The sequence below is a fragment of the Octopus bimaculoides genome, chromosome 23 (assembly GCF_046866305.1).
Source record: "Octopus bimaculoides isolate indiv1 chromosome 23, ASM4686630v1, whole genome shotgun sequence".
In the NCBI taxonomy this organism is placed as follows: domain Eukaryota; kingdom Metazoa; phylum Mollusca; class Cephalopoda; order Octopoda; family Octopodidae; genus Octopus; species Octopus bimaculoides.
In genome coordinates this window covers 18,129,323-18,152,137 of record NC_142950.1, presented here as the reverse complement: position 1 = coordinate 18,152,137, position 22,815 = coordinate 18,129,323, and the positions used below count along the sequence as shown (strand labels likewise).

The 22,815-nt window shown below is 42.2% G+C and overlaps 1 protein-coding gene across 1 annotated transcript in view; it reads left to right on the top strand.

The window, feature by feature from the left end:
• LOC106872262 (DNA helicase MCM9) overlaps positions 1-22,815 on the top strand; it is an 89,397-nt gene that overhangs the window by 50,154 nt on the left and 16,428 nt on the right. Inside the window, exon 11 of the mRNA XM_089340719.1 lies at positions 18,843-18,952. Within this exon, the coding sequence (XP_089196845.1) occupies positions 18,843-18,952 (110 nt within the window). The remainder of the gene's footprint in view (positions 1-18,842; positions 18,953-22,815) is intronic.

The window sequence follows — 22,815 nt, the reverse complement described above, 5'->3', positions numbered from 1 at the left end:
ATACAAAAACTAACTTCCTAGTTAACCTGCCTTTGATATTGCTGCACCTCTTATGTGTCCATAGCTTGCACCGGGTACATCTTATAGAGTTACTACCTACTCCTTTTCTACATACTGAGCAGAGCCATCTACCTGAAGGGGTTTGTGTTTTATCTACCTTCCTACTTATTAGGATTTTGGTTTTAGCTAGGTTGACTCTAAGGCCTTTCAATTCTAGACCTTGCTTCCACACCTGAAACATCTCCTCTAGTTCTGATAGTGACTCCGCAATTAGTGCGAGGTCATCAGCATAGAGGATCTCCCAGGGGCAACCTGTCTTGAACTCCTCTGTGATTGCCTGGAGGACTATGATAAATAGGAGGGGGCTGAGGACGGAACCTTGGTGGACCCCTACCTCTACCCGGAATTCATTGCTGTACTCATTTCCAACCCTCACCTTACTGGCAGCATCTCTGTACATGGCTCGCACAGCTCTCACTAACCATTCTTCTATCCCAAGTTTCCTCATTGACCACCAGATAAGGGATCGGGGGACCCTGTCAATGAAAGCCAGGTACAGAGGTTTATCCTTGGCTAGGTATTTCTCCTGCAGCTGTCTTACTAGAAATATGGCATCATTAGTGCTTTTACCTGGCACGAACCCAAACTGCATCTCATCTAAATTGATTCGCTCCCTAATTAGTTGGGCTATGACCCTCTCCGTAACTTTCATAACCTGATCTAACAGCTTGATGCCTCTGTAATTATTTGTATCTAAAGTGTCACCTTTACCTTTGTAGCAGTTGACTATGGTGCTGCTACACCAGTCATTGGGTATGACTCCTTCGTGTAACACCTGGTTCGTAATACGGGTGACTAGGCTGTAGCCAACACTGCCAGATATTTTGAGCATCTCTGCAGTGATTCCTGATGGGCCGGGGGCTTTCCCTGTCTTCATACTCTTAATTGCTTTATCTACCCTGGTACTATCAACTCGGATAGCTGGTCCCTCTATTGGGTCGACATACGGCAGCCTCTCTTTCTCCCATTCATTCTCTTTATTAAGCAATCTATCTAGTGGCATCTATCTAGTGGCATCTCCAGACCTCTTTCTTTGCAGCCTCATTTAGTGCAAGCGTACCATCATCCATGCGAACACATTTCTCTCCTACGACATCACTATTCTCTCTCCTACACTGTCTTGCAACACGGAATACCTCGAGTCTTTGGTCCTCACGGCGCAGAACATTGGCAAATCTTTTCTTATCTGCTTCCCCTCTGGCTAAATAAACCTGTTGCCTAGCCTCCCTTCTGGCACATTGGTACAATTCCCTGCTACCACCGTTCTTCCAGTCCTTCCAAGCCTGTTTCTTTTGTCTAATAGCCCTGTCTACCTCCTTGTTCCACCACCACGTTACTCTGGGTCGAGAGGGGACCTTACACCAGCCACAGATCTGGTCGGTGGCTTTCAACAGGTTGTCCTGCAGAAATCTCCAATTGTCTTCCACGTTGTATGATGCTATATCCCCTTCTATTTCGTCAAATGCTTCAAGTAACTTGTCTCTAAATCTCTGTCCATTTGCAGGGTCTTTAAGCTTCCACACCCTTCTCCTACAAGCCGGTCTAATTCTGGGCACCCATTTTGCCTTGATCCCGAAGTCGCTAACTACTAATCTATGTTGTGGGGTACATTCTTCGCCAGGGTAGGTTTTGGCATTTATAAACCGCCCTCTTTCCCTATTTCTGGCGAGGATGTAGTCGATTTGGCTAGAGTGTCTGCTGGAGCGGTAGGTGACTAGGTGACTGGCAGGTTTCCTGAAGTTGGTATTTCAGACCATAAGATCGGTTGCATCACAGAACTCCAGCAGTCTGGTTCCCTCCTCATTGCGGGAACCGAAGCCATAGCCTCCATGTATGCCATGGAAGCCTCCAGCACGACGTCCGACATGACCATTGAAGTCTCCAGCCACAAAGAGAAGGTCCCTGTCACTCGTCGACGAGGTAGTTTGCAAGAGGGTGTCATAGAATTGGTCTTTCAGACCATCTGGTAGCCCCGGTTGAGGTGCATAGGCTGAGATGACAGTAGCTAATCTATGATGAAGCACTAGTCTAATCTTAAGTACTCTGTCACTTACTCTAACTACCTCGATTACCTTATCCACCCATTTCTCCACTAGAAGTATTCCTACGCCCCCGACCCCGTCAGTGTTCCCTGCCCAGAAAATCTTGTACCTGTGTTCTTTGCCTGTGAGGAACCTCGCAGAACCTCCTCTCCATCTTACTTCCTGGATGCAGCACATATCTACGCGTCTCCATTCAAGCATCTCAACAATCTCACCAGATCTACCTTTCAGCGTGCCGACGTTGAGAGTGCCAATCCTAACAGTATGGGTGTTGGGGGTGTGGGCCTGTAACTTGGGAAGGGGAAAAGCAGTGTCGTGTACCTGAAAAGAAAGCTTGCGATTGGCAGAATTCTTAAGCAAAACAGTACCTACAACCTGCAAACATTACTCAAACTTTATGCGCTACCCAAAGGTAGGGGAGGGGATGACCGAGGCCACTAGATGGGTTCCGGGAGACAGCCGAGGATGACAGAGGAATGAACTTCCAGTGGGGTGGGTGGGAGGGCGGGTGTACCACCAGCCAGGAGATAGACTTCTTAATCGTAGATTCTAAATATTTGAGAGACAACAATGCATAAATCGTAATTTTTAAAAGAGCAATGAAACCTAGGTAAATAGAATAGATAAGTAGCATGAATTTAGGAAGCCTTTGTACAAGGAAAGATGGCTAAGCTTAGAAAATGAATAAGTATGAATTTAAGACAAAAACTGAGTTCAATTGAATTTCATGGAAACAGATAAATAATAGAGAACAGACTAAAGTGCAAAAAAGGTATGAGAAAAATGTTGAGGCAGTAAATAAATAAAAATCTCTCTATCTTATCTGCAGCATAATCTTGGAGACTTCGTCGTAGTATGCCAGCGGAGATGACATTGAGACAATTTAGAAGGGATTTCTTATTTATATACCCGGAACCTGAATCCTTAAGGAAACCACGATAGAGAGGAGTAGAGAGAGAGAGATAGACAGAGGCATGGCGAGAGAAAGATATATATATAAAGAGAGAGAGAGGGGGGGGACCAGTCAAGCAACACATCATGCTGGAATTCTTGGGCATTAGACATCAACGCTTAAATTGTAATTTTAAAAGGAGCGATAAGAATTTTTGAATAAAGTAAAGGAAAATGGGTAAGTGCCACCAGCCAGGAGATAGACTTCTTAATCGTAGATTCTAAATATTTGAGAGACAACAATGCATAAATCGTAATTTTTAAAAGAGCAATGAAACCTAGGTAAATAGAATAGATAAGTAGCATGAATTTAGGGAGCCTTTGTACAAGGAAAGATGGCTAAGCTTAGAAAATGAATAAGTATGAATTTAAGACAAAAACTGAGTTCAATTGAATTTCATGGAGAGAAACAGATAAATAATAGAGAACAGACTAAAGCGCAAAAAAAGGTATGAGCAAAATGTTGAGGCAGTAAATAAATTGCAGATAGCAGGTCTAGATGTCACTAGCTTCATAGATGACTCCTTTGGCCTCCTGCTAGACAGTTATTGTATACGCTGTCAGAGCAAGCTGCTCCCTCCCTTCTTTTGTGGGTGCTTGTTAAAATGCTTTTTATGTTAGGTGCACAACTGAAGGAGACTCTTAGGTTGTGCCTGTTAAATACCTGTATCTATATGTGTGGGTGTGAAATGCTTATCTATTAACCCGAGGAAAATCCTTTCCACACAAGTCTTGACATCAAGTGAGAAGGATGGGGCAAACCAAACGATGTTTCTGCAGTACTTCATTTTCCAGGTACTAAGGCTGGGCATGTAGAAGATGTGGTCCTTAAACCCACTCAATGCAAGTGCCTTGTTGTAGTAGGGGGCAGCGGCATCAAAGATGTCTTGGCTAGAGGATAGATTCGAGATTCTCTCATTTACACCCTTCACTAGGTTCTTGAATACTATAGTGGGGTGGCAGGAGGATGTGTTAATATAAGACAGCTTCTCGTTTGGCTTGTGATGGGGGCCTGTATGTACCAGAGTCAGATCTAAAGTAACATGTAGGAAATCTACTGTAGTGAGATTAGTCTCACTGGTGGTCTTGAGTCCCATTGATCCTAGGGTGCTAATTAGGTCCTTTCTAAGTCTATCTAGTGTGTACCCGTTGGCTCCTCTAGAAAAGACTAGGACATCGTCGCTGTAGAGATCAAAGGGAACCTCTTCCCAAGATGGTCCAGAATGTACAGTCCAATAAGGTTGTAGATGCCCACACTGTCATAGGCTCCTATGGTCACATCAAAAAATCACTTAGGGTCAGTTTACTTGACCCATGTTGAATCTTTGTTGAACAGCATTGTCTTCCTGGCATGCATGATAACGCTAAACTCAGCAACTGGCCCTGATGGTTTCACAGTTATTCTCTTAAAATCATGTAAACAAGAATAAGTGGGACCGCTTTGTATACTCTTCCAGAGTTTCCTTGAAGGTGGTAAACTTCCCAAAAAGCTAAAAGAAGGTATCATATGCCCTATCCATAAAGGTGGAAGCAGAGCAGAGGCCAAAAACTACAGACCCATCTCTCTGACTTCACATATCAGCAAAGTCAAGGAGCGAATTGTCAGAAAGAAACTGATTACATTCTTAGAAGAAAATGACTTGCTGAACGATATTCAGCTTCCATCCAGGCAGAAGCTGCATCACACAGCTCTTATGGCATTATGACTGGGTTAGCAGCTGCTTGACCATTCAAATGTTGATGTGATATATCTTAATTTTGCAAAGGCCTTCAACAAAGTTGATCATGGCATGATATGTCACAAGTTGTGAAACCTTGGTATAGCTAGTAAACTAGGAGAGTGACTGCATGACTTCCTAAACAATAGAAGTCAGACAGTTGCAGCCAGGGAAGCACAAAGTTCGAGTGGTGTCCCTCAGAGAACTGTTTTAGGGCCATTACTGTTTGTCGTAGCCCTCTTAGACATACCGACAGTCACTCAGACAGCCACTGTCACTCGCTACACCGATGATACAAAATTATTACAGGCAATAAAGTATTCTAATGATGTTGTAAACCTGCAGGACGACCTAAATGCAATATACAAGTGGACAGAGCTAAACAATATGCAATTTAATACTGAAACATTTCAAGCACTGTGCTATAAGATCACAAATGCTCCACAACTGGCATTTACCAGACCTGGAGGTACTGCAATCCCAGAGTCACAGACAGTGAGAGACCTGGGCATCAGTATGTGTAATGATGCATCATTTCACATGCACATTACCAAGTTGATAGCAAAGTGCAGACAACTGGTGAGATGGATACTAAGGACATTCAGAACAAGAGATCAGGAAGTCGTGTTGACTCTATGGAAGACCTTTGTCCTCAGTTGCCTAGACTACTGCTCTCGGCTGTGATTACCACACATTGTCAAACTAACAGCAGAGTTTGAAGCGATCCAGCGTCACTACACTAAAAAATTGCTACAGTCCAACAGATGAGGCTGAAAAAGCTACAATTCTCCCCAGAGCGCAGATGTGAGAGATATGTGATAATTTACATATGGAGAATACTGGAAGGGCTAGTACCCAATTTTGGTATCAAGTGTTATATGAATGCTTGTACTGGATGCCACTGCATACTACCAAAGGTACCATCCAATGCATCTAACATAAGAAACAGGTACTGCAATGGCCTAGGGTTCAGAGGACTGCAGCTCGTCAATGCTCTGCCAAAACAATTGAGAAACTTGCACGATATAGATGTGGAAGTCTTCAAAAAAGAAACTGGACACGCTCCTGTCCACAATACCAGATGAACCAATGGCTAGACATGAGGCACAGCTGAGAGCAGCAGTGTCAAATTCCATCATACACCAGATGGCCCATTGACAAGTTCTCAGAAACAGACTACCTACATATTCTTTCTTCACAACACCTGAAGCTGTTTCCTGTGAAGATATTTCGGAAAAATTTCCGCCCTCCCCCCACCCCATTTTCTCTACTTATTCCATACTTCTTCACTTAGCTTTTATCTTCACTTTTCTTAAATTGGATACGTCTGCTATCAATTCTTACATACAATTTCCCCATTAATTCTTACAGTTTCATTTTCTGTTTAAGCAATTCTTAATGTCAACTTCTTAATGCCTCTTCTATTTTTTCCTAGCCACCATACTTACCGAGAACATTGATTAAAACTTTTTCTAATGCAATTCCCCTTCTGCCATTAACACAACCAGTTGCTCACACACCTTACAGTTTCTCATTCAAACTACATAATACGCAGAATTATAAGGCTAATCATTGCAAATGGTTGGTTTCAATCTCACAGAGCAAGTGTTCTCCCACGGTCAACTTTATGTTAGATGCTACCGTGTTGGCAGGCCACAAAGTCAATACATTTGTGCATCAGAAGGGAAAACGAGAAACGTTGCCTACAAAGAAGCACTCCACTGAAAAGACGGCATTTCTTCACAACTTCCAAATTACCCCAGTCATCTGCCACCTCAAAAGCTTCATACTTGCCGTGCCAGCCAACGTAAGTCAATGACACACAACTTCACTCACTCACTCTATCTCTCTTTCTCTCTCTCACATACACACACATATGCACATCCATTTCATATATCTTATCTTTCAATTTCTGCTCTCTGCAAATAATATTTTTACGGATACAACTGCCTATAAAAATTGGGATTAATGTATAATTTCTTTCTATGTTCATATTTAAATAAATATTTTAATGATTAGACAGATGTCCAATAGAATAGCTCTCAGAAACAGACTACGTACAAATTCTTTCTTCACAACTCCTGAAGCCATTTTCTGACAGGGGGGGGGGGTGAAATCTTCATACAGCTAGAGGCTCCAATCGAAACCGAAATGATAAGGTTGAGAAACGCTGTTATAGATTATCCTAACCAAAAACGATCACAGCCACATCATCGAAACAGACCGGGTTTAGCTGCTATATATATATATATATATATATATATATATATATATATATATATATATATATTCACTGCCCACCTACTTAACCGACTATTCTTCGTTTCGTCCCGTCTAGAAATATTCCAGTAATTTTCTATGCACATATCAATTGAAGGAGACAGCTAATGGGCTGTACATGTGTGCTTGTTCGCCTGTGTCTGTGCGTGCGTGCTTGTGTGTATGTATGGATGAACTTGTTTCCTCTCTCTGTCTGAAATCCCTTCCTCTTACAATGACCATAATGCTTATACTCACAATGGATGAACTTGCTTCCGCTCTCTGTCTGAAATCACCCACCCACCCCTTATGACAACCATAATGCTTATACTCACAATGCCGCTAACACCTAAAACACCTAATCCTACCTCTAGAAGGAGCTACAATCTTAATCCTAACACACTTTAATGTTTGAATGATGTCAGGTTAGAAGTGAGAACAGATGAAACATGCCTAAAAAAACAACACGATAACCTCCCTCTTTTCAGTCACTGAATAACATCTCTCCTCCACAAGCCTCACCCCACATTTCTTTCCCAGTTTTCAGAGTTGGTACTGTCAATGTAGGCACACTGAAAGGTAGGTCTAGTGAGATTGTAGAGATGCTTGAAAGGAGATGTGTCGATGTATGCTGCATACAAGAGGTAAAATGGAGAGGAGCTTCAGCTAGGGTCCTCACAGTCAAGGCACATAGGTCAAAATCTTCTGGCAATGTAACACGGATGGAGTGGGGGGTGTAGGCATACTCCTTGTGGAGAAATGGGTAGATAATATCATAGAGGTTGTCAGGGTATATGGTAGAGTGCTTAAGCTTAGGCTAGTCCTGCAGAACAGCACAGCTACAATTATCTCTGCCTACACCCCACAAATGGGCCTACCAAATGATCAGAAGGACCATTTTTATGATACCCTTTTACAGGCTACCTCAAAGACAAGTAGCAATGACCTCATCTTTGTGGCTGAAGATTTTAATGGGCATGTTGTGCGGCAATCCGGTATCTTCACTGGTGGACACAGGGGCCATGGTATTGGTTCCCGAAACGACGAGGGAACTAAGCTACTGGAGTTCTGTGATGCATGTAACCTTTTAATCTGCAACACTAATTTCAGGAAATTAGACATCTACCTGATAACCTATCAATCAGGTGACTCTCCGAGCCAGATTGATTTCATTTTCACCAGACAGCAGGACACAGGGTTGCTCTTAAATACAAAAACCCTCCTGGGTGAAGAATGTACCCCCCAGGTATAGGCTAGTCATTAGTGACTTTAGGCTTGAGGCCAGAAGGATACCAAGAAGCAGACCAATCCCAAAAAGAAGGATTTGGAAGCTAAAGAACCGTTCACATGGTCAGAGATTTAGGGACATCCTCAAAAGAAATTTGATGAGAAGGAGGAGGAGCTACAGACATCGGACATAGAAGGTAGCTGGAAATTCCTATGGGACAGCTTGCTGAGTGCCACAGACCAAGTCTGCGGATGGTGCAAAGTCCCTTCCAGACCTAGACTTACATGGTGGTGGAATAGTACAGTAGACAAAGCCATTAGAGCAAAGAAACAGGCCTGGAAAGCCTGGAAGGGTGGGGGTAGCAGGGAACTGTACCAGGTAGCCAAAAGGGAGGCTGGGCGGCAGGTATACATAGCCAAGGGTGAAGCAGAAAGGAAGAAGTTTGCCAATGTCCAGTGCCGTGAAGACCAAAGAACAGGTATTTCGGATTGCAAGACTGCGTGAGAGAAAATTGTGATGTCACAGGAGAGAAATGTGTCCGCATGAATGATGGTGCACTTGCTTTTAAGGATTCGGAAAAGAAAAAGGCTTGTAGAAGACATTATGAAAGACTGCTGAACGTGGAGAATGAATGGGAAGAGGAGAGCCTGCCAAATGTTGACCCAGTAGAGGGACCAACTATCCGAATAGACAGCTCCCTTGTAGATAAAGCAATTAAGAGTATGAAGCCAGGAAAAGCCCCTGGCCCATCAGGAATCACTGCTGAGATGCTTAAAATATCTGGTGGTGTGAGCTATGGCCTAGTCACCTGCATTGTAAACCAAGTAGTTCATGATGGAGTCATACCCAATGACTTGCATAACATCACCATAGTCAACTGCTACAAGGGTAAAGGTGATGCTTTAGATAGAAATAACTTAGATGAGATGCAGTTCGGTTTTGTGCTGGGTAGAAGCACCACTGATGCCATATTCCTGGTTCGACAACTGCAGGAGAAATACCTAGCTAAAGATAAACCCCTATACTTAGCTTTTGTGGACTTGGAGAAAGCCTTAGATAGGGTCCCCTGATACCTTATCTGGTGGGCGATGCAGAAACTGGGGATTGACGAATGGTTAACAAGGGCTGTACAGGCCCTATACAGAGAGGCCGTTAGTAAGGTTAAGATTGGCAATGAGTATAGTGAAGAATTCCAGGTAGATGTAGGGGTTCACCAAGGTCCAGCCCCCTTTTATTCATCATAGTCCTCCAAGCAATAACATAGGAATTCCAGACAGGTTGCTATGACCTGGCCCTCATAGCAAAATCACTGCCAGAACTAGAAAAGAAATTTCAGGTGTGGAAGCAAGGGTTAGAATCGAAGGGCCTTAGAGTCAATGTAGCAAAGACCAAAGTTCTAGTAAGTAGGAAAGCGAACACATCCCCCCCCCCCTCAGGTAGGTGACCCTGCTCAATCTGTAGAAAAGGTGTAGGTGGATGATCAATTTGGCTAGTGTGTCTTCCAGAACGGTAGGTGACTGGCAGGTTTCCTGAAGTTAGTATTGCAAACCATAAGATCATTTGCATCGCAGAACTTCAGCAGCCTGGTTCCCTCCTCATTGCAAGAACCAAACTCATAGCTTCCATGTACACCATGGACGACCCCTGTATGTTGTCCAACATGTCCATTGAAGTCACCAGTCACAAAGAGAAGGTCCCTGTCATTCGTCAATGAGGTAGTCTGCAAGAGGGTGTCATAAAATCGGTCTTTCTGTCCCTCAGGTAGCCCCGGCTGAGGGGCATAGGCCGAGATAATGGTTGCTAACCCATGATGAAGCACTAATCTTATCTTAAGTATTCTGTCGCATACTCTGACTACCTCGATTACCTTAACCTATTTCTCCGCAAGAAGTATACCCAAATCTTAGAGTTTTCGGTCAGCCAATCTAAGACAAAATTAGAGAAATAAGTGACTGTGTGATAAACTTGAATAAATGAATGAATATGTTGCAGTTAAGGAAATGCGTGAACTAAGGTTATCTTAAGGCAACAACTATATTTACTTGAGGACATGGTAATGAAATAGACAGAATAATGAAAAGAACTAATAAGGAGTTTAAGAGTAGTTGAACGAGGTTGAAAAGACAAAAATTCTTATCTGAGCATCTTCTGAGATTTGTATTCTTCGGCAGAGGCATTAAAAAAAATATATATATGTATATAGAGATGATAAGAAATGGAGCAATTTACAGTGAGAAGTGGATCATTGGTCATTATTTAATTAAGACGAGAGTATGTTTACAGTTGTTTCTGTATATCAAGCTGGAGTAAATTTGTATTTACCTTGTTATAGCTGATAAACATCTTCAGAACAGTTATATGACGAAAGATAAATAGAAGGAAAAAAGTAAGTAAATATAAGGAAAGGCAAGGAAAAAGGAAAAAATGTTTAATTCAATAGTCATACATTTTAATGACTTCCATAATTCACTATATCAGTTGGAGGATAGAAGAGAAGATAGTTTGTTAAATCCATGGTCTTATAATTAGTTAGTTTCATAATTGCACATGTCCATAGGTTCTATCATCTGGCGCCCATGGCTAGTCGACTGCCGGTGTAAGCCGAAGGAGTTATAGCTATTGGAGATGTCTAGTGTAGTTGTTTGGACATATGTGATGCTAATTTATGACTTGTAAGTTAGTTCATGTAGTTTCAAAGGAAGCCATAGTGTAAGGTTAATTATTCAAAGTATGTACGATACAGTGTGTCCAATGGGCTAAGTAAAGGAATAATAGAAAGGGTTGAAGAGTGCATAGAAAAACACTAAGATCGATAGGGAAATTATGGCAAGTAGTCTAGCTATCAAGTAGTCAGTAGTCTAGCTATCAAGTGAAATTAAATTATAAGAAAATAGTACCTTCCATAGTACATAAGTTCAGTAATTAGTTACAATGTGGAGTGAAGTTGAGTAGTACTAAGTCGTATGTGAGAAGGTTAAGGGGAGGTAATGTGAGGTTAAGCAGGTTCGCTAATAACCTGTAAGATAGGGATTAGCGATATTTTGAGAATACGAATCGGCCTTTATGCAGACAAAAATTTTTTTCTCATGTCTTTTATTAAGTAGATGTAATTTGGCCATTGAGATATAGAATTTCTCATTTACACAGAGGTCACAGCGATTATTGTTAATGTTATATCAGGAAGTTTTGGCTAGGATACGTCATTCTGAGCTATAGTTAATATTTTTGTCTTTCAATTCCCAAATGTAACTACTAAGTCTGGTAGAGTTTGCTTTACTTCTATTTCTGAAATTAGATCAGTGAGAATCATATCTAAGTATCATTGCATTTTTAGTTGCTCCTATATAAGATATCTTGTAATTATTTGTGAATACATTGCATTGGTAGATTACGTTTCTAGTTTTACAAATATTAGAGAATTCACAAATGTTTTTATCCCTGCAGCCACATAAATTATTAAGCTTATCTGTGCGTATGTTGTGTTGAGGGGGGTTATTATTTATAAAGTACTTGTCCGTGTTATTTGAGGGCGAGTTATTAGGGATGACATTTATTATATCTATCGATTAGTTGCTATGATTTATGTTGTTATTTTTGCTAGTTTCATAGAAGGCATCTAGCTTTTTATTGTTGATTGAGGCTATGATAGTAGCTAGGTTACTTGTTAAGCTATGGCCTACTCTAATTTTATTCCTAAAGATTTCTGAGTATTTGTTATTTAGGTTCAAGTGCTTATCTCATTATAGAATGAAGATGTCTATCAACTGTAATGAGGTAAATAGAAATTTACTCCTGCTTGATATACAGAAACAGCTGTAAACATACTCTCATCTTAATTAAATAATGACCAATGATCCACTTCTCACTGTAAATTGCCCCATTTCTTATCTATATATATTAAAGCACGGTTTTACCTTTAAATTACCTACTACTGTATACTTTACAACTAGGACCATACATACTGAGGTCATGCCAGAAGTGCCTATGGATACATCTATCCCTTAGAAGGTTACATTACCTCTAACTTATATCTTATTTCAATTCCTCTGCTGATAGAATACGAATTTCAGAAGATGATCAAATAAGAAATTTTATCCTTTCAACCTCGTTCATGTACTCCTGTTTCTGCGTAGATCATAACCATATCCCCCCCACCACCACCACCACCACCATTCGTTCTTTATTATCTATTTCTTTGCCATGTAAACATAGTCTGATAGATTCGTCTTCCTTGTTTGTCTTAAGTTCATGCATATCCTTTAATCGTCATATTTTATTTATTATACAAGTTTATCATTTCGTTAATTCATTCTCTCTAATTTTGTCTACCATAGTATACAAGTGCAGAAGATGCTCTCGTCTAAACTTGCTGGCTCGTGGTACACCCGCCCTCCAGCCTCCTCCACTTTTACCGGAAGTTCCTATCTTCTGTCATCCTTTGGTTGTCTTCCGCGAACACTTCTAAGGGCCTAATGCCATCCCCACCCCTAGGGTTTATCGATCATATAGCGCATAAAATTGGTGTAGTGTATGCAGGTTGTAGGCTATTGTTTGTTTATGAATTCTGCCAAATGCAGGCTTTCTTTTCAGGTACATGACACTGCTGTCCCTCATCCCAGGGTCTCACAGGCCCGGCACACTCAACGTTGGCACACTGAAAGGTAGGTCTGGTGAGATTGTTGAGATGCTTGAACGGAGACGTGTAGATTTGTGCTGCATCCAAGAAGTAAGGTGTAGAGGAGGTTCCACTAGTTTCTTCACAGGCAAAGAACACAGGTACAAGATTTTCTGGGCAGGGAACACTGACGGGGTCAGAGGCGTGGGTATACTTCTTGCAGAGAAATGGGTTGATAAGGTAATCGAGGTAGTCAGAGTATGTGTCAGAGTACTTAAGATTAGATTAGTGCTTCACCATAGGTGAGCTACCGTTATCTCGGCCTATGCCCCTCAACTGGGGCTACCGAATGACAGGGACCTTCTCTTTGTGGCTGGTGACTTCAATGGACATGTTGGACAACATGCAGGGAGCTTACATGGAGGCTATGGCTCTGGTTCCCGCAACGAGTAGGGAACCAGACTGCTGAAGTTCTGCAATGCAAATGATCTTATGGTTTGCAATACCAACTTCAGGAAACCCGCCTGTCACCTACCTGCCGTTCTGGCAGACACACTAGCCAAATTGACTACATCCTCGCCAGAAAAAGAGAAAGAGGCCTGCTCATAAATGCCAAAACCTTCCCAGGCAAAGAATGTACTCCTCAACATAGATTAGCAGTTAGCGACTTCAGGATCAGGGCTAAATGGATGCCCAGAAGTAGACTATCTTGGAGGAGAAGGGTCTGGAAGCCTGAAGATCCCGCAAATGGACACAGATTTAGAGAAGTATTACTTGAAGCCTTTGAGGAAATAAAAGGGGATATAGCATCACACAATGTGGAAGACAATTGGAGGTTTCTACGGGACAACCTACTGAGAGCCACTGACCAGATCTGTGGATGGTGCAAAGTCCCTGCTCGACCCAAGGTAATGTGGTGGTGGAACAATGTGGTTGACAGGGCTATTAGACAAAAGAAACAGGCTTGGAAAGACTGGAAGAACGGAGGTACTAGAGAATTGTATCAGACTGCCACAAGGGAAGCTAAGAGACCGGTTTATTTAGCCAGAGGGGAAGCAGATAAGACAAAATTTGCCAATGTTCTGCGCCGTGAGGACCAAAGACTTGAAGTATTTCATGTTGCAAGACAGTGTGTGAGAGACAATCGTGATGTCGTAGGAGAGAAATGTGTCCGCATAGATGATGGCTCACTTGCACTAAACAAGGCTGCAAAGAGAGAGGTTTGGAGACACCACTATGAAAGGTTGCTTCATAAAGAGAATGAATGGGAGAAAGAGAGTCTGTCGAATGTCGACGACCCAACAGAGGGACCAGCTATCCTAATTGACAACACCTTGGTAGATAAAGCAATCAAGAGTATGAAGACAGAGAAAGCCCCCGGCCCATCAGGAATCACTGCAGAGATGCTCAAAATATCTGGCAGTGTCGGCTATAGCCTAGTCACCCGTATAGTTAACCAGGTGATACACGAAGGAGTCATACCCAATGACTGGTGTAGCAGCACCATACTCAACTGCTACAAAGGTAAAGGTGACACTTTAGACACAAACGATTACAGAGGTATCAAGTTGTTGGATCAGGTAATGAAGGTCATGGAGAGGGTCATAGCCCAACTAATTAGGGAGAGAGTCAGTTTAGATGAGATGCAGTTTGGGTTCATGCCAGGGAAAAGCACTACTGATGCTATATTTCTGGTAAGACAGCTGCAGGAGAAATACCTAGCCAAAGATAAACCTCTGTACCTGGTTTTTGTTGACATGGAGAAAGCCTTTGACAGGGTCCCCCGACCCCTTATCTGGTGGTCAATGAGGAAACTAAGGATAGATGAATGGTTAGTGAGAGATGTGCGAGCCATGTACAGGGACGCTGTCAGTAAGGTGAGGGTTGGAAATGAGTACAGCAATGAATTCCGGGTAGAGGTAGGGGTCCACCAAGGTTCCGTCCTCAGCCCCCTCCTATTTATCATAGTCCTCCAGGCAATAACAGAGGAATTCAAGATAGGATGCCCCTGGGAGCTCCTCTATGCTGATGACCTTGCTCTAATCGCTGAGTCACTATCAGAACTAGAGGAGAAGTTTCAGTTGTGGAAGCAAGGATTAGAATTGAAGGGCCTTAGTGTCAACTTAGCTAAAACCAAAGTCCTAATAAGTGGAAAGGTAAACAAACCACAAATCCCTTCAGGTAGATGGCCCTGCTCGATCTGTAGAAAAGGCATAAGTAGAAACTCCATAAGATGTACCCAGTGTAAGCTATGGACACATAAGAGGTGCAGCAATATCAAAGGAAGGCTAACTAGCAAGATAGTTTTTGTATGTGGCAGATGCTCAGGAGCAATAAACACTGAAAATGTGCAGAAAACAACCTTTGCCACATTCCATGGAGAAAAACTAGAAGTAGTTGATAGCTTCGGTTACCTAGGTGACCAAGTCAGTAGCAGGAGAGGGTGCGCTGAAAGTGTAGCTGCTAGAATAAGAATAGCCTGGGCAAAGTTCAGAGAGCTCTTACCTCTGTTGGTGACAAAGGGCCTCTCACTCAGAGTAAAAGGCAGACTGTATGACGCATGTGTATGAACAGCCATGCTACATGGCAGTGGAACACGGGCCGTGACTGCTGAGGACATGCATAAGCTCACAAGGAATGAAGCCGGTATGCTCCAATGGATGTGTAATGTCAGTGTGCATACTCAACAGAGTGTAACTACCTTGAGAGAAAAGTTGGACCTAAGAAGCATCAGTTGTGGTGTGCAAGAGAGACGATTGCGCTGAGATGGTCATTTGGCAAAGAATGGATGTGGATAGCTGTGTAAAAGAGTGCCACAGCATAGCAGTTGAGGGTACCTGTGGAAGAGGTAGACCCAGGAAGACCTGGGATGAGGTTGTGTAGCACGACCTTCGAACATTAGGTCTCACCGAGGCAATGACTAGTGCCCGAGACATTTGGAAATATGCTGTGCGTGAGAAGATGCGACAAGGCTAGTGAGACCATAACATGTGGTCTTTACTAGGGATGCAGCCAGCCCACTTATGCGTACCTTTCCTTCTTTGGACACAAATCCCTGCTGGCGAAGACCTGTTGAGGCAAGTGAAATCGAAATTGTAACTGAACCAAATTCGATGACTGGCACCCATGCCAGTGGAGCGCTAACAGCACCATCCAAGCAGGATCACTGCCAGAGCAGCGGTCTGGCTTCCGTGCCAGTGGCACCTGAAAAGCACCATTTGAGTGTGATCGTTACCAGCGTCACCTTACTGGCACTTGTGCCGGTGGCATGTGGACAAAGCATTCGAGCGAGGTCGTTGCCAGTACCGCCAGACTGGACCTTGTGCCGGTGGCACGTAAAACACCCATTACACTCTCGGAGTGGTTGGCGTTAGGAAGGGCATCCAGCTGTAGAAACTTTGCCAGATCAGATTGGAGCCTGGTGCAGCCATCTAGTTCGCCAGTCCTCAGTCAAATCGTCCAACCCATGATAGCATGGAAAGCAGACTATAAATGATGATGATGATATACATACATATATATGTATATATACATATATATAAAAGTATATATATATATATATATATATATATATATATATTATAATAAATGTGAAAATGTATGTCTGTGTGAAGCCTTTTTAAAAGTTTATAGAAATTCACATTTTCCACTTTTTCGTAACAATTTTTACATCAATGGAATTTTCTCGATATGAACTTTCCAGTGTAGTAATTAGATTTTTAAAATTCCGTTTACTTTGTGTGATTTAAGGGAGATTTGGCTGATGTTTCTAGCAACTTTTATATTTCTTCCCTTCTACCTGGAACGGAATTCATCGATCACGTGCTGAACTTAAAATATAGAGAGTAAGAGTGAGAGAGGGAGAGAGAGAAAGTGATACATACAAAGTCTTCTTTCTTCTTCCTCTCTCCCATTTAATAGTTTTCTTGTATCCCTCTACCTCTAACATATTTTTCATAACATAGAAACGTGAAAACACACGTGATCTGTGACAACAACATACACACATCAACATTATACATATAAGATTTAGTTTCTGTGTCTTTCTTAAATAAACACGTGCACGTATCGCTATTTTATAACTGTCTTCCGTTCTCCCTTCCTCTCTTTCTCTCCTTTCATTGCTCCCGTCCTCTATTCCTTTCTCCCCCTCTCTCTACCTCTTCCTCTCTTGCTCTCTCAAACGCATACACGTGCAAGTACACAATCATTCACTAAAATATAATTCATGTTCGTCAATGTTTTAGGGTCAGGGTTAGGGTTTTAGGGTTAGGGTTACGGTTAGGGTTAGCGTTACGGTTTTAGGGTTAGGGTTAGGGTTAGGTTTGGGTAATCGTGCGGGTGTTAATCTGAAAAATTACAGTAATGAGAAAATTACCGACCCTGCCATCTATTATAACTTTTGTTGTTCTGTTTAATATATACATAGATTATGCCTCCAAACAAGAGAGCTTGCTGGGGAAAGAAAGCAACCGGTTTAAAAAGACAGCAACAGACTGCAGCAATTCACCACATTCCAGAAGCTAATTTGAACATAATGCAAAATGGTGCATCAACATCTACTGCCCAATCTAATAGAATTCTGGCAGAACTGTGTAGCAACAGATCGCCAGCAATTGCTTCATCAGAAATTGCCATCCTACCTCCTGCTAAAAGGGTTTACCCTGCTATGTATAATCAAGGCAGCGCAAAAAGTTGTTTTGCACAAGCATTTCTATAGCCAATTAGACGGATGAAATTTACGTACGCTTAATAATGTTATGCAAAACAGCCTTCAGACTTTCCCTATTAATTTCATCGTCTTTTGAATTATGAGCATATTTACATCATAAGGGTTTTTTCGTTGTAAGGCTTTCTTTTTTAGTTGATTTTCACCTAGCAAGACTTATCGTAAATGGCGTAATAAGTCACACCTGGACAAGGTTGGGTTATACTGCTAGTCTTAATATATAAAGCTGAAGTTGTGTGTCTGTGTGAAGCCCTTTTAAAAGTGTATAGAAATCCACATTTTCCGCTTTTTCATAAAAATTTTTACGTCAATGGTGTCTGAAAGTGTAGAGCAGCTGGTCTTAATGTCAACGAGTAACTTTAAAATCAACACAGTTTTCTTCAGAGAGTGACAAGTAAAAGCATAGAATGTCCAATATTTGTGTGCACTGGCACACACACACACACACACACACACACACAGGTGCAGGCATAGTTGTCTGATTAAGAAGTTTACTTCCAACCTACATAGTTTCGGCTTCAGTACCACTACATGGCAGCTTGGGCAATGTCTTCTATAGCACCAGGCCAATGAAAACCTTGTGAGTGGCTTTGGTAAATGGATACTGAAAGAAGCCTGTTGTGTGTGTGCATTTGTATCCTTATCTCGATATCGTATAATAATTGTAAACCTTCATGCAACTGGCATTGTTCATTTACAATCTCTTGTGAAGACATACCTGACCATGGTGAAATATTACCTTGTTTGACAACAGGAAAAGTATCAGGCTGTAAAAAATCTGACTTACCAAAATTTTTTTGACCCATACATGAAAAAGTGGATGGTAAAATGATGATGGTGGTGATTATTTAGGAAGGGAATCCAGTTGTAAACACCATGCCAAAGTTGATAGTAGTGCTTGGTGCAGTCCTCTGGCTTGTTAGTTCCTAGCAAACCATTCAACCCATGCCAGCATGGAAAAGGGATGTTAAATGATGATGATGTGACACTCTTCCATATAGCTTCCATCTATCAAGATAGTCTATAGCAAAACCAGGCTGATCCCAAAACCATGTGGCTGAGAAGTAAACTTCTTACCACATAGCCATATTTTATAAATATACAAATTTAGACTTTTGTATATCATGCCCACAAGATATTTCTTTAGGGGTCTCAATTATAGTCTTTTATGTTGATGCTATTGGTAATATACCATTTACCATTCTCAATGAATTATTTATTATTTTTCATCTGTTTTTAGGAACTGGCAAGTCACAATTCTTAAAATATGCAGCAAAACTAATGCCACGTTCAGTGTTGACAACAGGAATTGGAAGCACAAGTGCAGGACTTACTGTGGCTGCAGTAAAGGTAACTGCTATCTTTTTAAGTATAAACTCCAACTTTAACTGCAACTTAAAATGTAGTGATGTTATAAACTGAAGATTAGTTACATGTATAATAGAATAACCCATTTATTCTATCAGAAGAATTTTTATTCATTAAGACAGAAGAAATACACATAATTATATATATATATATATATATATATATATACACACATATATATATATACATATATACATATATATGGGAGAATATACAAAAAATAACAACAGACGAGGACAGGTGGTGTAAATAACAAAAGTATATATTAGTATGACGCTCGGGAATACGGAAAGTCTTTGACGTTTCGAGCTACGCTCTTCAACAGAAAGAATACGGAGACAAGGAGAAAAACACGGAGAAAAAAAATTGAATAGTGTTCAGTCAACGGTCAATCATAATAATGGCCGATCATAACAATGACTGACCGGAAGTTAGAAATTCTTATTTCAGGAGAGCTAAGAAAGGGGGAGATAACAAACGGTGATCGGGAACGAGGGGCTGTGTGTGGGAGGTAGACTGCTGGTGATCTTGACGTATGTAGTGTGAAAATGGGGGAAGGGAGAAAGGGAGAAAGTAGTTGGTCAGTTGTAGTGTGTGCGTGGTGTGATGCGAGGGTATTGGTGTGGTGTGCGTGGTGTGATGCAAGGGTATTGGTGTGGTGTGATGTGAGGGTGTTGGGAGGTGGGGAAGGCATGGGTGGAGTGTGGGGTAGAGGTAGGGGTATGTGGGTAGGGTGGGGTATGTGGGTAGGGGTGGGTGGTGGGTGTAAGGAATTGGATGGGGTGGAGTGGGAAGGTAGAGTAGGAGTGTGTTGGGGTGTGGTGGGATGAGCTTATGAGGGGGTGTTGACGAGGAGGGAGAAGGGGAAGGTGGATGTAAGAGAGGGGGAAGATGGGTATGGGAGGGGAGAGGAAGAGAGGAGAGAGGGTGGGTATAAGAGAGGGAAGGGGGATTGAGAGAGGGGGAAGGTGGGTATGGGGGGAGAAAGAGGGGAAGGTGGGTATGGGGGGAGAAAGAGAGGAAGAGAAAGAGAGTGAGAGAGAGGGAAGAGGGGTATGGGGGGGAAGAAGAAAGGAAGAGAGAGAGGGGAAGAGAGTGAGAGAGTAAGGGTGAGAGAGTAAGAGTGTAGAGAGTAGGAGAGTAAGAGTGTAGAGAGTAAGAGTGAGAGAGGGGGGAGTACGGGAGAGGGGGGGAGGGGGGAGTACGAGAGGAGAGAGGAGAGAAAGAGTAGGGGTGAAGAGAAGTGGGAGTGGAGAGAAGTATGAAGAGAGGTACAAAGAAGTAGGAGTCGGAGCAGGAGGTGGGGGAGGGGAGAGATGGGTGGTAGGAGGGAGGGTGGGGGAGAGAGACAGGAGGAGGGGGTTAGATGAAGAGTGGAGGGGAGTTGAGCCCATGTGGCACAAAGGAGCGAAGATAGAAGATTAATCCCTGTTCACGGCGCAAACGGGAGTCCGGATGGCCCCTGTGCATGGACAATCCAAACACAGACAGGTGTTGCCGCAAGGAGTGGCCGGCAGAACGGAAGTGGCGTGACACCGGGGTGTCATTGCCGACGTTGATATCTCGGAGGTGTTCCGCGAATCGGTCGGCCAGGCGCCGCCCCGTTTGTCCAATGTACAGGGATTGGCAGAGAGAGCAGGAGAGGCAATATATGATGTTGGTAGACGTGCAGGTGAAGGAGTCGGTGATGCGATAGGGTCGGTGATGGGTGCTGGTGAGGAGGGTGGTGTTGGAGAGGTAAGGGCAAGTGCGGCAGCGTGGACGGGAGCAGGGGAAAGAGCCAGGTTGGGAGGTTGGGTTGGGGAAGAAGCTGTGGACCAAGAGGTCCCGTAGGTTGTGGGCTCGTTTGAAGGAGGGGAGGGGTCGATTAGGGAAGATGTGGGAGGTGGAGGGGTCGGACTGGAGGCGCCGAAAAGCTCGGAGAATGGAGCGTTGGAGGGGTAGGGTGGTGGGATGGTAGGTGAGGGGAAAAGGGATGCGGGAAACGGCAGGGCGGGTTCGGGGGGAGAGAGCAGATGCACGGTCCACAGAACGTGCTCTGGCAAGGGCGGTGTGGATGGTGGTGGGTGGATATCCACGCAGGCTAAAGTGGTGAGCCATGAGTTGAGACTGAGTCTCAAAGTCATGGCTGTCGCTACAAAGTCTGCGTAGACGGAGGAATTGGGAATAGGGGATGGAAAGTTTTGTGTGTCTAGGGTGGGAGGAGGAGAAGTTGAGATAGGAGTGTGAGTCTGTGTGTTTGTAGTGGATGGAGGTGCTAAGGGCGGAGTGGAGGATGCTGACCGAAATGTCGAGAAAGGGGACAGAGGTGTCAGAGACAGTACAGGAGAAGTGGAGGGCAGGATGGAAAGATTGAACGAAAGAGAGGAACGAGTCAAGATGTTCGCGGGAGAGAGAGGTGGCACCGATACAGTCGTCGATATACCGACCGTATAGTTCGGGAGTGGGACCAGTGAAACTGGAGAATATTTGGGCCTCAACATAACCAACGAAGAGGTTTGCGTAGTTGGGGCCCATTCTCGTCCCCATGGCCACTCCCATATATATATACATATATATCTCCCCTCTCTCCCCCCTCCCTTACTCTCTTACTCTCTCTCACTCTCTTTCTCTTCCTCTCTTCCTCCCCCTCCCATACCCACCTTCCCCCTCTCTTACATCCACCTTCCCCTTCATCGTCAACCCCCCTTCATAAGCTCATCCCACCACACCTCACCACACTCCTACTCTACCTTCCCACTCCACTCCATCCAATTCCTTACACCCACCCCTACCCACATACCCTAACCTCTACCTCTACCCCCACCTGAGCCTAACCCACACTCCACCCATGCCTTCCCCACCTCCCAACACCCTCACATCACATCACACCAACACCCTCACATCACACCACGCACACACTACAACTGACCAACTCCTTTCTCCCTTCCCCATTTTCACACATACATACATCAAGATCACCAGCATTCTATCTCCCACACACACAGCCCCTCGTTCTTCGATCACCGTTCTTTCTCCCCCCTTTGTTATCCCCCCCTTTTCTTAGCTCTCCTGTGTATAATTTCTAACTTCCAGTCAGCCATTATTATGATTGACCGTTGACTGGACACTATTCAATTTTTTTTCTCCGTGTTTTTTCTCCTTGTCTCCGTATTCTTTCTGTTGAAGAGCGTAGCTCGAAACGTTAAAGACTTTCCGTATTCCCGAGCGTCATACTAATACATCCTTTTGTTGTTTACACCACCTGTCCTCGTCTGTTGTTTTTTTTGTACATTCTCCCATATATATATATATATATATATATATATATATATATATATATATATATATATATATATATATATATATATATATATATATATATATATATATAGATACATATATATATATATATATATATATATAGATACATATATATATATATATATATAGATACATATATATATATATATATATATATAGATACATATATATATATATATATATATATAGATACATATATATATATATATATATATATATAGATACATATATATATATATATATATATATATAGATACATATATATATATATATATATATATATAGATACATATATATATATATATATATATATATATATATAGATACATATATATAGATATATATATATATATAGATACATATATATAGATACATATATATATATATATATATATATATATACATATATATAGATACATATATATATATATATATATATACATATATATAGATACATATATATATATTATATATATATATATACATATATTATAGATACATATATATATATATATATATATACTATTATATACATATATTAT